This window comes from Chamaea fasciata, unplaced genomic scaffold (genome assembly GCF_029207755.1).
Source record: "Chamaea fasciata isolate MVZ Bird 193981 ecotype frontalis unplaced genomic scaffold, bChaFas1.0.hap1 SCAF_24, whole genome shotgun sequence".
Taxonomy (NCBI): domain Eukaryota; kingdom Metazoa; phylum Chordata; class Aves; order Passeriformes; family Sylviidae; genus Chamaea; species Chamaea fasciata.
Genome location: NW_027094109.1, coordinates 827,423 through 845,545, shown reverse-complemented (window position 1 = coordinate 845,545; position 18,123 = coordinate 827,423). Strand labels below are relative to the sequence as shown.

Below are 18,123 nucleotides of genomic sequence, written 5' to 3'. Positions count from 1 at the left end.
AGGCTCAGAGCGTCTCTTGCGTCAGCAGCAGCAATAAAGATGCCACAGCTGGAGCTCTGCTGACAGCCAGGGATGCCCAGACAGCACAAAATCCACCCTGCCCGTGCAGAGCGGGGTGGCTTTACAGGGAGAGTGGAGGTAGAATTGTGTTCCTGCCCCGGGGTGAATAACTGACCCACACTCAGGGCAACCTGCTCTGTTTTAGCAAGACCATTTCACTTCATTTCATTTCAGTCTTTATTTTTATTCTTTATTTTTATTTTATTATATTTCACTTTATTTTCTGAGTCCCTTTGCTGCCCACGAACACCCCCATGCTCCGGGTTTCTCGTGCCAGCTGTGGGGCTCCCCAGTGCCCATGGTGGCACAGCGCTGATGTCACTGCACAGCCTTGCAGAGCCACAGCTGGGACAGGAACTCCCTCTCAAAAGGATCAGCTTCCTTGGGGAAGATTTTTCCAGACAGAGAAGAGTCAAATGTCACCAGTGTTGTTCCCAGGCAGAGGAGGGAGGTTTGGCCAGGTGGGGGACAGCCAGAACTGACCAGGCCAGATTATCCATCCCGAGCCCTGTTCCAGCACGGTGCTTGTTCACCCTGGCAAAGCGGGATCAGTAAATTCAATATATCTGCTCGTGGAAACAATGGCGAATGCTCTGCCAGGGCTGCAGGGAGTCTGGAGGTGTGTGTGTGCCCATCCTCTCTTCTCTCCTGCCAGATCCCACCCTCTGGACGCAGGAGCACGTGCGCCAGTGGCTGGAGTGGGCTATCAAGGAGTACGGCTTGATGGAGATCGACACCACCATCTTCCAGAACATGGATGGCAAAGAGCTCTGCAAAATGAACAAGGAGGACTTCCTGCGCACCATCTCCCCCTACAACACAGAAATTCTGCTGTCTCACCTCAGTTACCTCAGGGAAAGTGAGTATTGCCCTGGCCAATCCCAGCCCCATCCTGACAACTGCTGGGAAAAAGTGCCCCGGGTGTGGAACTCCCAGGGCTCTTCCTGCAGCAAGGGGGAGGGAAATGAACAGAGAAAGGCAGGCAGAGAGAACAAGCAGGGAAACGAGGACTAAAAATGGTGTAGGAAAGTTCAGATGAACGCAGATGGAGCTACTGGTACTATCAGGGAGGTGAAGAACTGAGCAGGGCTCTGAAGGAGATTAGATAAATCTTACAGATAACAACATCTGTGGCTGTGTGATAAAAAAAAAAAACATATTTGCCGTGGAGATTAAACCTGACATTAACTGATTTGTCTCAGGCAAATGATTTCATAGCTTTACAGTTAAAAGGGCTGTGCCCTCCCCATAAACAGGACCCACAGCTGGCCAGGGCTGAAGATTTCCTGTGTTCCCGCAGGCCCAGGTTTCTTGGAGAGTTGAAAACCCAAGAGTGATTCCTCATATATAAACGTTCTGGAGCAGATATTGTGCAAATGACCCAGGACTCTGAGAAAAAGGCTGTGGAAGCTCTTTATTGCTCCTTTCTGTCCCACACTTGAGAATGGGATGGATCCAATTCCCCTTTTCGCTCTATTAAGCCCCAAACCCAGGAGCTGTGAGCAGTCTGGAAAAGCATTATCCCAGCACCCAAACAGGAATGATCATCTTAGGGATGGCACACGCACTTGATGCTGGAAGTCTCAGATTTCAGTTTTTCCAGGACTTCTGTGCAATCATGATCACATCCACGGCATCCAAATGTCTCCTCTTCACCTACAAATGGAGCTAAATGCATTTTCTTTCCTCGCAAAGGTGTGCTAAGGGTAATGGGGCTGTGATGAGCCAGAGAACTGAAGCTGGGCCCCACGTGCTCTGCTGTTTTTCCAAGTGAAACAGCTTTCATAGGAGTATCATTATTTAAGCACTCAAAAATCAGAAGGTGCCATAAATCAAGGTCGAAGAGGAGGGAGGGAAAGTAAAAAGTGTATTTTCTCCACTAGAAAATCCAATTGTGATGAAAAGGCAGCTGAAGATGTCTACACTGGCCAGAGAAGCAAAGATACAGAATTTAGGGTGTTTCTTCAAAGTTGATCTCTCTCTGCCTAAAATCAGTGCGAGTTTCACAGATTCCAGTGGCACAGGAGTTAGATCACAGATGGGTGCCCCTGGAAGCCCCACCTTTTTTTATTTTTCTTGAGAAGTCGAGCCAAGGAAATGATTCACAACAAAAAAACCAAACTGTTGGATTTGAACAGTTTCTGTCCCTCATGACTGGACAATAAAATAATTTCCCATCCAAAATCATTGGCAAATTTAATTCTGTTCCATCAGCAAAGAGCTGCTGGTCCACAGGAAGCTTTTGAAGGTTTGCCTGTGGAATTAAATACTTTCCTGGGAAATGGGAAGGCAGTTTTGTGCAGCCAGCAGTGCTTTGGCCAAACCTGCTGACTGGGGCTGGGGAAATCAGGCACTTTGTAACCGGAAAGGCTTCTAAATTCCCACAAGATAAACACACAAGTGCAACACTTGAATCTTATTATTGATAAGGCTTGAGAATTGACAGAGAGATGGAGTTGTATGGCTTCAAAGCACATATTTGGAAAGCGTGGCAGAGGAGTGGAGTTCTCTAGGTGACATCTCAGGATCATCCCGTGTTTGTGTCCCGTTGTTTGGGCTGTTCAAAGACAGTATCAGGGGAACTGCATTGTTGATCTCATGGCATGAGCCTGAAAAACTGGGTTCAGTGGCCGCATTTACCATCTGCTGCTGCCCATTTGCTCAGAAGCAACTTCCTGCTTGATCCCACCTACCCCTGGATACTGAAGTCTGGTCACGTTTCTCTCCATGTCCAGCAAGGAAGCACCAAGGCACGCTGACATTCAGGACAGCAGTCCCTGAGCCACAGCTTGCCTTTAAATACCTGAAATTAGGAGGTTTTGCTCTCTGTAGGGTGGCACCAGCCATCCTGCCTTCTCACTGGGCCCCTCCATTGGAATGGTGGACCTGTGGAGCAGGGCCTGTGCCTCACACCTCCAGAGCCGAGCACTGGAGCGCTGGTGCAGCCGCAATATTTAAGTGCTGCTGCAATAATGACCATCCAAATATCCTGTCCTGCCAGGGCAGTGCCCGCAGTGATTTCTGTGCTATTAAGCCAGCGCAAAACCCAAGGAACTTTGCTGGATTCAGGCAGATTACTCACTCCTTTTTCACAGGGAATTCAATCCCAGTCCATCCCCAGCTTTAGGATGATGGATCTGTATGTGCTGAGCCCCAGACGTGCTGCGAGTGCCGTGCTCATTAGAGCAGCTCCTGTCTGCTGGAGCGGGGCAGAGCATTCCTCCTCCCTGCAGCTGTTCCCAGCCCAAGGACAGGCTGCTCTGGGGCGGGCTGGGTGTTTCCCTCATGGAGTGACGCCTTCCAGAGGAGCTGATGGCTTTTCCAGACCAGCTTCCAGCGGATGTTCAGTGCCGAGCCTGGAGCTCAGAGCCATGGGGACGTGGGCTTTTGTTTTCACGAGTTTTCCCCTTTTGGAGGGGTGTTTGTCCCACAGACATTCAGCTCTGCTCCTGCTTAGGGTAGGGAATAGGTGATGGCCACAAGCACAGGAGGATTTGGGGGAATTGCAGACCTACAGGCTGGATTGCCTCTGCCCAGGCTCTCTAAAGGTGTTTGTGCTCTCGGGATGTTAAGCTGGATATGTGATGAATCCTCAACTTTGGGGTTTGTTTTCCAAGAAACAAAGCTGATCAGAACTTTCTGAGCTGTTTGCTCGCCCGACAAGGAGACCCCCTGACAATGAGCTTTCCCAAAAGGTTTTCAACATTTTACACTCCTGATCAGGGTGAAAACATCCTTAAAGCTGCCCATGAAATACATTATTTTGGCATATCTGAGTCCAGACTTAAAAATAAACCAACAACATCTGCATGACCTCAACAAAAGCTCAGTCTCAGTTTTAGCAATGGAAGGTTCAAGCTGTGTAAGGCAGTTGAGAGTAACCCAAACTCATCCCACAGCACCTTCAGTCTTTGGCTTAGGCCTGGATCAGAATGGTGCAGTTGTTTCCTGCTGCCACAAGCCATTGAAGCTGCCAGGATTTCTGGCGTCTCTGATCCTCAGGAGATTTCAGGGTGCAGAGCCCAGTCCTGCAGCGCTGTCTGTCCTTTGGAGCCTCCCAAAACACCCCAGTGGCTTTTTCAGGGAACCCTCCATCCACCTCCTCAAACAATCACCTTTCGTTGCACGTTTCTTTTAGTACCCTCTCAAAAACCGTGAAGCCATGCTTTGATTCGCCTTCTTTTTGTCCATCCCCGCACACCTTGGGGCTCCAGACTGAGCTTTCTCAAGCACATTTTGCCTGGTGAATCCTCTCCAGGCAGCTGTTGGGCAGCGGGAAGGGAGTTTTGGACCCATCCATGCTGTGTTTGGGATGAAGATCAAAAGAAGCTGAGCTGCCTCCTCCATCCTTTCCATCCCTGGTGGTGGGGCCAGGGTGTGGGGTGTGCACAAAGGAGAAGAGCCTGCAGGGGAAAGAATGAGGCTGTGGTGAGAAGCAGAAAACTGCTCAGTGGTTTTGAGCCATGTGTTAATGCCCAACAAAACCATCCTGCCAAGTGCAGCAGGACCTGGATTCCCAGCAGGAGCCATGCAGGGAGGGCCACAGGGCCTGGGGAAGGTGAGGGTGAAAGAGATTTCAAATTAAATACACCCTGAGACTGTGGAACCAAGATGTTCCTGCCTCTCTGAAGGATGAGCTGTCTTGTGAGAGGGAAGGGTTTTATGGGGAAAATAAAACCTCTCCTGGTTTCCAGTCCATCTCCATCTTTTTGTAATGAATGCAAGGGAAATAAAAGAAAGGGAAGGGTGGGGGGTGCCATAAGATAACATGTTTAAACATTAATTATGGGAGAGCAGCCCTCACTGCATTAACCATACCAGAGAGAGCTGATCCATCCAGGGTGTCGCTGACCCAGGGAGGGGGAATAGGAACAAAAATGAAAATTCATCACAGCCAAAGCTCTGCCCCCGAAGGAGAGAGGGAGGAGCAGCCTGGCTTGCGTCTGTCTGTCTGTCTGCTTTCCTCTGTCCTGATCTGGGTCTCTGCCTTTCTCCCTTTCCCTCCTCCATTGAAATCCTTAATAGGAAACACATTTCCCTCTCTGTGGTGTTCCCACCAGAAACCTCAGACTGCCGGGCAAAGGTGAGAACTTTGAGCAATTAAACCGGGGGAGGCGCCGGTCCTTTCCAGTGGCTTGGGCTGCATTTTTTAGCCTAAAGTAGCTATAGGTTGACCCTGCTAGCTCAGTGCTATTCATCACCCCACCCCCACCGCCCCAGCCATTCATTTGCAGCCCATTTAGTCATAGAAAACCACGTTTCTGAATTCCCCAACACTTCCCTGTCTGGCAAGGGTGAAGCTGGGGTGGGCGTTGCACCCAGGATTGCTTTAAATTACCTTAAAGGAGAGAGCGGTGGACAGGAGTTTCCGCACAGATATTCAAGAAAGAAATGCCAAAGCCAGAAACCATCTGATGAAAACATGAGTTAGGTGGACAGAGTTGTTTCAATTCCTCCCGCAGCCAATCTCTCTAAATATTTCAGCCAATCCCTTGGGCTGTTGGCAGCTTTCAGAACCAGGGTGCCCTTGGGATCCCTCTGAACTCTTTACCTCCTCGTTCACCATCCATCCTGGACTTTGGAAACATCCCCTGACTTGCAGCACCTGGTACCATCCATCCTCCCCTCCCTGGGAGCAGCTTTGTTTTCCAGCACCTCCTGCCTCTGTGTCCTTGCTGGCCCGTGCAGTCTCTGGCTTTGCTTGTGTTTGGGGAAGGACAGAAATCCACCGCAGCAGAGGCCAGAGGGCCAGCAGGACCCAGCACCTGCGATGGCTCTCAAATCTGGCAGAGAACTGCCTAAACCTCAGCTCCCACAGGAAAGAGAGACACTGGTTCTCTGAGGGGCGGCTGAGGTCATTTGGGATCATGTGCACCAGAGGAAGGTGGGACTGCAGGGCTCAGCCACGAGATCCTGCTCAGCTGGTGCTGTAATACCTGCGGAGAGGTGTTCCTGCCCTGCTGAGGGGCCTGGGGATGCTCAGGGGCAGGATCCCATTCATCGAGGGGATCTGGAGAGCTGTAAAAGCACTCTCGGGGCAGGATTGCTGCTGCTCCAGCCACACCAGTAGGACAGACAGGACCCTCTGCTTTGACAGGGCTGTCACTGACCCTGCACAAGCTGCTCCAAGGAGCTGCAGCGAAGGTCAGCCCAGGGGATGGCGTGAGCACATTTAACCAGACAGCCATGAAATGTGTATTTCATGCTGGCTTCCCTGAACTCCCAGGATTTCCTCCTCCATTTCTAGGAGAGTTTGCAGGAGAACCAGAGGGAAATGCTTAGAAAGGAACATTTCCCCCACAGAGACCCTTCCAACGGGTCCTTTTTGTGCTGCACTTTGTGTCACGTGGGGCTGGATGGAAACCAAGAGAGTCTCTCTTGTCTCTCTGAACCAAGAGAGCTGTACCCAAATTCCCCAGAGCACGGGAGATGCTGGAATCCCAGGGAGAGCTGTGCAGCTGCCGGCCCCAGACCAAGCATGTGACACTCTAAAAATGGCCAGGTCCTGACAGTGCAATTTGTGTCTTTTCTTTCTTTTCTCCTGCCTGTTCCTCAAACAGGAAATTTCTCTATCACGGACAGAGAGCGAAAAGCTTCTTCCTTATCATGTCACACAGCCTGTGCCACAGGCGTTTCTGGAGACTGTGCTGGGATAGATTCTGTACCTGTACAACCTCACCCTTTAAGATCAGTTCTCAATGGGGGACTCAAGACACTCGGTGAAGGAGACAGATATCTTTATTTTTTGCAAGTGAAGAAACAGCAGCCCGTGTGACCTGCAGCTACCAAGCTTTTAGATTAATTTCACACAAAATGTGTGCCTAATTAGCAGCAAAATTAGGGGTTTTTTTTTCATGCCATTACCATTTCCTACCTGCCTTCATGGTTCCCCATGGCAGTGTGCACAGACTGTCCTAACTCCTTTTCCTTGCCTTGCAGGTAGCTCACTGCTGGTCTACAACACTCCATCCCACACAGATTCCTCACGTCTTGCCACCAAAGAAGGTCAGTGTTTTGTACATAAATGTCCTGGGTTTGACTGGGTTAAAAGTAGACCTTGTTAATAATATCCTTGGCATGACGATGTTCTGCTCCACTCTGCATTCATAGCACAGTTTAAAAGGAATAATTCTCCCTTGTGCAGCTCCACCCAGGCTGGAAATGCCATCTCTGCTTGTCCAGCCAGCGCCATGACATCAAATGTGTCACTGTCACATTGTGTTTTGCTGAGCTGGTGAACTGGTGGCACATTTTCTGTTCCTGATGTGAACAGTTTGGAATCTCACACAGACAGGAAGGCCTGAGACACTGTTTCTCTCCATGTTCACAGCTGAAAGGATAAAATCTTCTCACAATAAATTTCCCTATTGTAAAGGCTACTCAGGTGTTCCAAACCCATCCATGGATCTGCAGCTCATTTCAGCCAGCAAGGAAAACCAAATGTATATTTTTTACATTTTCCTTTTGGAATAGCTTGTTTTTCTTTTTTGTTTCAATTTTTTTTCTTTTTAAATCTAGTAGAAATTCTGACCATGTAGCTATAGCTTAGAAACCTTGAAGTTTAAAAGTTAATAACCCTCTTGAGGCTCCTTCAGGCTTTGGAGTTGTTTGTGTGTCCTTCAGTCAGGTGTTTCAGGTTTTCCTCTGCAACTCCAGCCCTGCTCCTTGTTCTGATTTGTATTGACAAACTGGACTTGCAGTCATGATAAAGTGAGCATTGGTGTGATGAGTGTGATCACGGAATCCCAGAATGGTTTGGGGTGGAAGGGACCTTAAGGATCATCTGGTTCCAGTGTATGGCCCTGGGCAGGGACAGGCTGAAGCACATCCCTTACCTACATAGAGCAGTTAATTGACAAAGGCCAAGTAGGGTGATAAAGAGCAAAAATCTGCTCTGTGCTCTGTAACTCCTGTGTAGAGTCCGTAACTCGGTGTGGAGGGACAGGAGCCTTAACTGGGGTTTTGTTTTCCCTTTTGCTACTGCAGGAACATTGGCTTTGTTCCCTGTGCTCTGTTCAGCTCCTCATTTGAGAAGTTTCTGGGAAGGGGTGAAATCTCCTGCCCATAAGACTGGAGCCAGAGAAATCTTCTGCTCACCATCTCCTCCACTCCAGACTGGAGCCAGTCTGTCCCCATGCCAGTCCCCTCACTGTCACACGTGAACTGTGAGGTACAAACACCTCTCTGCTCTTGAGGAGAACGTGGCTTCATGGATGAGCCACAAGTTTAGATTTAAAAGAACAGTGGGGAAAGGCAGTGGAGAGACAAAACCTTCCATTCCACTGAAGGGCTGCAGCAAACAGACCCCACATTTAACCAGCTCCTGCAGGGAGGGTCTGACTGCCTCCTTTCTGTGCTGCCCTCAGAGCCCTCCTTTCTCCTTGCATTTCACCCCCAACATCTGCCTCGGACCTGGACATGAGATCAGGGCTGCTTCCTCCAGCAGCTCCTTTTGTCCAGCGTGTAAATGCCCACCTGAGCTCCCTAGCATACTGTTCTCTCCTCTGAGGCAGCATCAGTTGATAAAACAGGGGCGGTACAGGGACAGAGCCCCTCAGGCTTTGCTCTGACTGCTGCTTTGGCATTAACAATCATCTAGTTAAAGTTCATCCGAGCTGGGATTGCTCCTGAGTGAATAAAGTAGGGACATGTGCTACTTCACAGTTTCCCCTTACACCCAAACCTCTGCTCATTTTGCCTCAGGCCAGGCAGTTGCTAAAAATAAAGCCAAGAAAAGTCAGATTTTTTTTTTTTTTTCCCCTTAAAGAGAAAGTCTCTGTGTAGAACTGCACTCCTCTGAATTTTTAAACCCTTTGTGACTTGGGCCTTGAGTCGCTCAGGCTGAAGGAAATTTGAGGGGAAAGTGTCCCTCCCCCTGCATTTTTAGTGGCCTCAAGAGTGTCTCTGTAGTGCAGCTGACGGAGCTCTGGGTTCACTGCTGTCAGCGTGGAGCCCTCAGCTTCACATGGAACTTTCATCATGTGTCAATAAAGCACCAAGCACACTCAGGGGAGAGGCAAATAAAAATTAAGAACTACGTAGAAATGTTGAAATCCCATCTATTCCTCCCCCATTTCTTCCCATAAGGCATAAATTCCATCATTCCTTCCACATTGGATGTTGGTGTAGCATAAACTGCCCCACTCCAACCCACTGCAGCTGGCTGAGGTTACTGCTGAGATAAGATGTCAGGAAAAGAGACAGGAGAACACGACAGGCTGGCAGATAAGGAACTGGGGGAGCAGAATGAAGTGGCTCATCCAATAGCACAGCAGAAACTCGTGATGCTCATAAAACTGGACTTGGAATTCCTCAGTCTGGGGGGGGGGTTTGTTTGTTTTTGTTTTGGTTTGGTTTTTTTTAGGAAACAGGATTTTCCTTGTTTCCTTTTTAATGGGCTCACTTCAAGATGATATTCTCACTCCAAAAGATGATATTCGTTTGGAAAAGGAATTTCAGGTTAAAATTATGGGGTTTTTTAGAATTGTTTAACTTCTGAAAAGATTAAACATTTTTCTTCATGTCAATGCATCTGGAATCTACCAATCCTGTAAATATTTCTTCTCTCTAGTCCTGTGAATAAAAACAGACGGGTTTTTGTAACCACTTTCCCTTGAGGATTCAAAAGCAGGTGATGAAATAGTACCAAACCTGCCAAAGATAGCAAAAAAAAATACCATTTTCTTCACTCCTCCTGTAATTTCTCTACATAACTAGTGCAAATAACCTGCTTGTGCAGATTCCAGGAGAGAAGCAGGAGCCCTTTGCATACATTTACACTGTGCTTTACACAACATGTTCTGTCCACGGCTGGAAAAAAAGAACCCACACGTGAAACAAAAAAAGTGCAGCTGCAGCCCAGACAGCTGCAGATGTTCCAGATGCAGCACATGGCTCTGCTCCCTCCCCCAGGAGCACAGGGAGCCTGGGCTCTGTCCTAGGGCCGTCCCAGGGCTGGGTTTGGTGCCCTGGCTCTGCAGGCAGAGCTGCCCTGGCTGCAGCTGCAGACTTGACTCCCTTTTCCCCTTCTGTTTTCAGGCCTTTCACTCCCTGCAGTGCCAGCTCTGCAAACAGAAGGAGCTGCAGCTCTGCTTTAGGGGAGCTGAAGTGCAGATCTCTGCAGCAGAAATCTTAGGAATCTTTACAGCAGATGCTGTAAGTCCCACAGCTGGAGCAGCTGAGTGTTCTCACAGCGGACAGGTAGAACCCTTGTCCTGTTCCAAGGACTGCTGCTGCCTCAGCTTTGCCCCTTCCCAGCCTCAGCAGCTCTCCAAAGGATGGGACTGAGCGTCACTGGGACAAATTGTCTTCAGCTGCCTCTGAAGAGTAAATTGTTCTAATAAAAATCACCAGTATTTTTTGGCTGGAGAGCAATTTTCTGGGAAATGAAACGACGCTGCTCTCATGGCTGAATGGAAAGAGCTGTGTCCCCCTCCCACTGCAGAGAGGGTCTGGGTCATTTTCTGGGACTGTTTGGAGCAATGAGTGATCTGCTATGGTTACTGGAGAGAGGGACAGGAATCTGAGCCCACAGATCTGCCCCGGTCCAGGGAGACCTTAAACTGCTCTCCTGCAGAATGGTGTCAGCTGAGCAGGTTTCCATAGGGAAATGGATAGAGTGTTCACATACAACAACATTGGGAGGCCAAAGGGCCATGTCCCCAAAGGACTCTGAGCTCTCTGGCCTCTCTCCAGCACAATTTTAATGTTTTTAGTGTGTCGGGGTCTGTGTAATTCATGTGTTTAATACACGAGCGAAATGCTGTGCGGGAGCTGAAACCCCGGGCAGGGCTGGGGGCTCCCAATGGCAGGATCCTGGTGTGCGGATGTGTGAAGTTTCCTGTGTCCATGCAACCTGTGGGAATGCCTGGGCTGGGATGTGTGATGCTTTCCAATACATGCTGCTCCCAGGGAAGTGGTGTTTGTGCAGGGAGGTGGCGGAGGGTGTGAAGGAAGGCTCAGCATCACAGGTGAGAATTAACCAGAGGGGTTCCTGGGGCTGTTTGTCTCCAGGTCATCCAGGATCTTGGTTCAAAAGCTGCATTCAGCACAGGTCAGGCTCAGCCCGAGGCAACAGAATCCCAGAATCTTTTAAACTGGAAAAGCCCTCCCAGACCATCGAGTCCAACCTGTGACCAAACCCCAGCTTGTCACCCAGCCCAGAGCACTGAGTGCCACCTCCAGGTGTTCCTTGGACACCTCCAGGGATGAGGACTCCAAAGTTCCCTGGGCAGCCCCTGCCAGTGTTTAACAGCCCTTTCCATGAAGAAATTCCAACCTGAGCCTCCCCTGGCACAGCCTGAGTTTCCTCTTGTCCTGTAGTTGCTCCTGGGAGAAATCCCAACCCCCATCTGGCTCTTGTCAGGGAGTTGCAGAGACGGATAGGCTCCTTCTTGAGCCTTCCAGATTTGGTTGAGAACAGTGACAAACCAGCCCAAAGTCCCAGAAATCCAACCCAAACTCAAGCAGAGCACAAGAAAAAGGAATGTGGAACCTTTCAAAGAGGGCAGAAATCTCTATGTGAATGCATGAACAGGGATGGAGGGGGGGAATTTTAAGGGTTTATTCTGTGGCTGTCCCACGTTTATGTTCACATTATAGAAGTCCTTGTGTGAACAATGAGGATGTTTGTGTACAAGGTGTGTGTTTGTGCCTTTGGTGGGGCTGTTGGCAAATTTAAGAAGATAAATAAACCAGTGAACTCTGAAATCCAGGGTGATTTCCTGGGGCTTTGTACCAATGTTCCTGGTGAGGCCCTAAGAAAGAGTTTCCTGGTGTTGGAGCATCAATTAAAATTTCTCTCACTCCAATTCCCCTGGTACCTCACAAAATATGAGTCTGTGCAGCTGCTTTTCTCACCATCAGGGCTGCAACCTCTGTTCCCTTTAAACTGGTAGGAACTACTCAAAACTCTTTTCTCCCACTTGTCAAATTGAGTGACAATTTGGGGCAATGGGTTCAGATTTTGGGGGACTGGGGAGAGGGGCAGAGACCGCAGGGAATGTGGTTGCATAAGCACAGTCCCCACAGGAAAACACTCTCAAATTCCTGCATAAAACCCTTCTCCTGGAAAGGCCATTTCTCAGATCTAAAAGGTTGCAATGAAAAATATTGACCACATTCAATAAACTCTCCTCTGAGTGTGTCAGTGCGGGCCCCTCTTCACAGCAAAGGTTTTAAACTCTCCAGCTTCAGTTGTGGCAGAGGAAAAGCAGCTGCAGCTTTGTGCCCTCCTAATTGTCTGTACTTGCTAAAACATTTCACGATGATCTTTGTGTGCCTGGTGATGAAATATCCCATTTTTAGCTCGGCAGCAGAAAAAGGGGAGGCTTTTTAGGTCTCCTTTCATTTTGGCTGTGTGGCCAAGCAGGGATTTATGAGTTCAGGGGAGACAGTAGCCAGCGCGCTCGGATTTTGCTTTTTATACTTTCTCTTTTTTTTAATTGTTTTCCTTTGAAATTCCAGAGTTAGTGTTTTGTCTGCTTTCTCCCTGACCCTCTTCGGAGGCAGGCGTGTGTTTTTTCACCAGAAAAACTGGAAACAAAGAATCGTTGTCTTTAAGCTGTAGCAGGCAGGAAACCCAACTCACAAGGGATCACCCCGAGCCAGCGCTGTCCCAGAGTAGACTCCAGTTCTCTGAATTCAACCTGACAGCTTGTCTGGAGCACTTTCTAAGTAACCATTATCCTTCCTTTTCCCCCAGCAAAAGAGCCATTATTGTTTTGCCTGGGGTGCAGTGCAAGGAGTGTTTTTGCGCTGGGGGACGGTCACACTTCTGCTGGGGTGCCAGGCCCTCCCTCCCAAAGTCTTGGAAGTGCTTGGGCTGTTTCCTAAAACAAGAGTTAATTTGTTTCCTGATGATGACTTAAAAGCTGTAAAACTGCCATGGCTGTGCATGTGTGTCTTCCCTTTTCTCTCATGTGTGCGTGGCCTTTTTCTCCACGGATTTGAGGTTTGGGGTGTTTTTACTTCTGCATTTGTGTGTTTTTCAACAAAAGCAGCTTCCAGGCCTGTGAATGGTTTGGTTTTACACCCTGTGCCGGGGGTAAAATCCACGCAGGGCTGTGAGCACATTCCTGCCCACTGCTGGGTGTGTTTCGGGTGGTTCTGTAGGTGTGCAGAGGATGTGCAGCTGTGCCTTGGCTGTGCCTGCAGCGCTGCGTAGCTCAGGAACATCTCTGCTGGCTGGAGAGCATCTGCTTTTCCAAGCTGGCTCTGGGAGGGATTCTCAGGACACATTCTTCAGTCTCTGTGCACTGTGCATTGGGATTTCTGCTGCTGATATTAAAAAAAGCAACAACAGGGGGAAAAAAAAAATCTTCTCATTACTTCCTCCTTTTCTTCATAAAGTGTCTTTGTGAGGCTTGCATGGGGTGAGGCAGACGTGGCTCAGGAAGTGGCAGCGCTGCGTGGCTCGGGGATGTTTTTCCAGCCACAGGCACCACTGGGGGCTGTCGCCTCTGGCTCGGAGCTGCAGGGAGTGACTCCGAGCCTGAGCGGGGAGCAGAGCTGGGGCTCTCAGCTGCCCTGTGGGAGCCCCTTCCCTGCACCCCAGCTCTGACCAGGGACAGGGCTCAAACAGAGTGACCTGTCCTGAGCGTGCCCTGCCTGGACCTGCTCAGGAAATCCTCTCTGGAAATCACAGAGTCCCACGATTGGTTGAGTTGGAAGGACCTTAAAGCCCATCCAGTTCCACCCCTGCCATGGGCAGGGACACCTTCCACTAGCCCAGGTTGCTCCAAGCCCTGTCCAACCAGGCCTTGGACACTTCCAGAGACAGGAATACTGAATCCTAGTTCTATTCCTACACCATCCAGATTGTGTCTGACTCTGGAAATAAGTGGGCTTCAGCCACAGGGCTTTAATCCATCACTGATTTAGAACAGGAGTTCAGCCAGAAATGTTTGATCCCTCTGATCTGTACTTCTATAAAGGCAGCAATTCATAACCAGGCTCTCAGCTACTTTCAGACACTCCCCAAGCTAAATCTGTTCTTTACATCCATCTCTGCAGCAGATTTCTCCCCTAAATCCAGCAGTCAGTCCCTTCTCACTTGGTTAGAGTTGATCTCAGGTCAAAACCCACTGTTGTTCCAGGCCTGGATTCGGGATCTGTGAAACAGGTTAACAGCAATGTAGACATCAGAGAACCACAGAACCACTCAGGTTGGAAAGGCCTCTGAGATCATCGAGTCCCACAGTGCACCCAGGTGGACGCAAAAGATAGCCGGATAATATTTTTCAATTGTGAAATGATCAAATAGCCTGATAATGTAAAATAGAAGGGATTTTGAAATCATTCTGCACTCACTGAGTTGCTTCCTCTTAGTGAAGAGACTCCGAATTACTGATTCCCGCCTCTGACCCCTGGGGTGGTGGTTCCTTAGCTCAAGGAACAGCACATTGTGTCCTGAAGGAGAAAAGAAAGAGTTTGTTGCTGAAGGACTGAGAAGTCTCATGTAACAGTGGGAACAGTCACAGTAACACAGGCCAGAAATGACAAAGAGCACGACATGTGGCATGTGTGTTAATTAATTGTTTTAATTAGCAGAGATAGTAAGTTGAAAAGCAACTCAGGAAGTGGCAGCACCAGTGATGCTGTGGGGTTTTAAGGCCTCAGTGTGCTCAGTTGTGACACTCGTGTCCCTGGACCTGGGTGAATGTGATGGGAGGTTGGCAGAGTCATGGGAAAAGGCCACAGGAGTCCTCAGACCGTGCCCTGCTCCAGTCCCTGTCCCACCATCCCTGCCCACAGCTACAGACAGGTGGAGCCCAGAGCCTTCAGAGCTTTGTGCTGAGAGGAGCTGGAGCTCCTCTCTGCTGACCCTGGGGGGTTTGCATTGTGTGGGGGGCAGTCAGAACTGTCCTGTGGCTGTGGGGGGCAGTCAGAAGTGTCCTCTGTGTGTGGAGGAGGTGTCCTGTGTGCGTGGAGCACTCAGAACATGTCCATGGAGCCAGGGAGGGACCTTATGGGCTCCACTGCTTAAATGTTTGCTCCTACCATTTAAACCAGTCCGTTTAAGGAGGAGGAGGTGGTGGTTTTGACTCCCTGGTCCCTGCAGAAAGCCACAGTCTGGGTTTCTGGTCTCCAGCTGGCTTTGAACACCACCCCAGCTCCTCGATGGGATCTCCAGGAGGAGGAAGGAGGCAGCATGAGGGCTGGACACACAGACCTGAGCAGACCTCACTGACGTGCTTGGCTTGCAGTAGAAGAGGGGTTTGGGGTTTGTTCCCACGTTGGGACTTTGCCAAGGCACCGGGGAAGTGCCACCACTCACAGCCTCACCTGGGCAGGAAAGGCCCTGGGGTCCTGTGCCCTCCTCTCCCTCTCTCCCCATAAAGTGGCTGCCACAAAATAGACCCCAAGGGACCACTTGGATTAATCACAGGTCTGCATCCCCCAGGACACCTGGGTCTGCTTTCCACATTTAGGGGAGCTAATTTAAATTCCAGTCACCAGGCCAGGGTCCTTTCTTCCTCCTGAAGCAGAAGGACTCCTTGCTAAACCTAGTCTGTGTTCTGCATGAAGAGCCCATGGCCCAAACCTGGAATGCAGGAGGAACTGTTCTGGGATGACCTGTCTCACCTGGACTGGGAGCACAGGTGTTTCCAGGCAGGACTTGGCCTTGGAGATTTCAGTGAAGCAAATCAGGAGAAGAGGAAGGAGAAGGTTTCAAATCTGAAGTGGGCTAGGAGATCCACAGGATTCTCCAAGTACCTGACCCTCCTTTCCCTCTTTCCCTATAAAGTGGTTGCCACAAAACAGACACCAAGTGACCACTTAGCCACATCACAAGTCTGGATCCCCCAGGACATCTGGGTCTGCCTCCTCCCTTCCTGACTCAGTCTCCATGGCTTAGGACAAGCCCCTTCCCACCCTCCAGCTGCCGAATTTTCTTGAAGGTACCAGCTCCAGAAATTCATGGGCTCTCCATTCTTTCCCAGTCTTGCCTGTAGTGCCAGCATGGGTGGCATTCCAAATAAAATTCCCCCATGGTGCCCGTAAAGTATTTAGTCCATAAATGACCCACCCCCACTGTATCCATCCTAGAAAAACAAAGGCCTAAGAGATGTGGATATTCCAGGCCCAAGGCTCGTTGCTCTCCTGGAAAGCCTCGTCAGGGCTGGTAGCACAAAGTGGTGCCTGACTCAGGCCTGACTGAGAAAGCTCCTCCGGAGGGAGCAGGATGGAGGGGCTGTCAGCACTTCCCTGCAGCTCAGGAAGCACAGGCACTGTGAGCCCATTGTTCACTGAACCCCCCCCCTTGCCTCCCCTCTGTCCCAAACTCTCAGATTTATAAAACACCAGTGGCTTTTTTATTAATTTTTTTTAATCTTTTAAAGCTTATCAGAGAGGGTTTGCTCCCTAATACATCATATCTCAAACACAGACTCCCTAAAGCCTTCCTCACTGGGCTGCACTCAGGCTGGAAGGACTGACAAGGATTTGGGATCGTGGTGTGGGAATCCACCTGGGGATATTCAGGCTGGTTTCCTGGGAAGGGAGTCTGTGTGTCTGTCCATCTGGCCCCAGCAATATCTATCAGTCTGTTCAGACTAAATATGCCCCAGAGGTGCTGGGAGGGGACACAGCTCCATAGGGGACAGGGGCTGTCTGGAGAGCCGGGCACAGAGAGCAGCAAGGGGGAAGCTGAGGGAGGTTTGGGGTGAGAAAGTGGAGCCCAGGGCTAAAAGGGTGCAGAGACCAGTGCTGCAGCCTGCCCCACACAGCCTGATTTCTGGGAAAGGCAGTGCATCTGGAAAAGGCAGCTAAAGCCTGCAGAAAGTGCATTTATGGCTGCGAATAAATAAAATTATATTTAACCTTCTTCCCAGGCGCGCTGTGAGTGTGAATGTTTGCAAAGCTGTGAGATCCTCAGTTGAAAGGTGCTGTGAAAGTGCAAAGCATTATTAATATCCTTTACCTTCCTCCTAATAGACTGAGCATTCAGGCTGGGGAATTTCTGGACATAAACCAGACAGCTGCAGAATGACAGTTCTTGAAAGCATCTATGATTTATTTTCTGCTCTTTAATTCCATTTTGTATTGAACACACATTTGTCATAGGGCTCTTGTTCCATGGGGCCTTTTAAGTCTAAACCAGACATGGGGACCTGATCCTTTCTGGGATAAATTTGCCCCCTCTTCCCTGTAGCCATTTGCTGATTTACACCAGGAGAGAACCCCAGTCCAAGTCTTCTAATTGAATTTCCATCCCATGGCAAGTTTTGGTGTAAAATCCAAATGGTTGAAATGACAGATAAGACTCTCCCTGTCACCGTCTGGCTGGGGTTCTGTAGGATCTCTTCGAGCCACTGGGTGTCAGGTCCTGGGAATGATCCTGTTTTTGCAGGAACCTGAGTCTCTGGACGGGTTTCCTGGCTCTGCCTATTCCATTTTGCTTTAAACACATTCAGCTTTCGAGCCTGGGCCTGGAAGCCAGGAGGGCTGGTGTGGTTCTTTCACGTTGCAGGGATTTTTGTGAAATAAAAATAGCTTCCTGCATTTGGATTTTTTTTTTTTTTTTGAGGGGGAGAGAAAGAGTTGGAAACTTGCAGTAGCTGAGTGCACACAGTGTTTCAATAGCAGGGCCTGTATGGCTGAATATCATATTTAACCCTTCTTATTACGGCAAAGTCACGCTCAAGGCTGAATCTCATCCTACAACACAAGGCTGCTCCTATACATTCCCACACTTGGCTCCATAATCCAGATTTATAGAGAAAAAACTGAGGCAAAGGATTAAACCTGAAGGAGGAGGAAGGGGAAGAGGAAGAGGAAGATGAAGAGGAGGGGGCAGATCATCTCTCCAAGTCATGGCCTATTTATTTACTCAAAACACAGTGATGACTCTGGATCAAGCAACTCCTTCGTAGCAGTTGACTCCCTTGAGTCAATGCTCTGGCCCCCAAAAAGAATCAGAGAAAACTGAAAATTTTCAGTGGGTTCTATTACTTTTTGGGAAGGAAATTTTCCCCAATTTTAAAAAGGATTTTTCTGTTGGAAAAAGAATTGCTGCCTTTCTTCTGACAGAATCATCATATGACATTTCCATTAATGTTA

At 49.3% G+C, this 18,123-nt stretch overlaps 1 protein-coding gene across 2 annotated transcripts in view; it reads left to right on the top strand.

Annotated features, from left to right (window-relative positions):
* Nucleotides 1–18,123, top strand: part of FLI1 (Fli-1 proto-oncogene, ETS transcription factor) — a 72,309-nt gene that overhangs the window by 45,697 nt on the left and 8,489 nt on the right. For both annotated transcript variants that reach the window (XM_066203377.1, XM_066203376.1), the window contains exons 4-5: nt 716–919; nt 7,000–7,065. In XM_066203377.1, the coding sequence (XP_066059474.1) occupies nt 716–919; nt 7,000–7,065 (270 nt within the window). The remainder of the gene's footprint in view (nt 1–715; nt 920–6,999; nt 7,066–18,123) is intronic.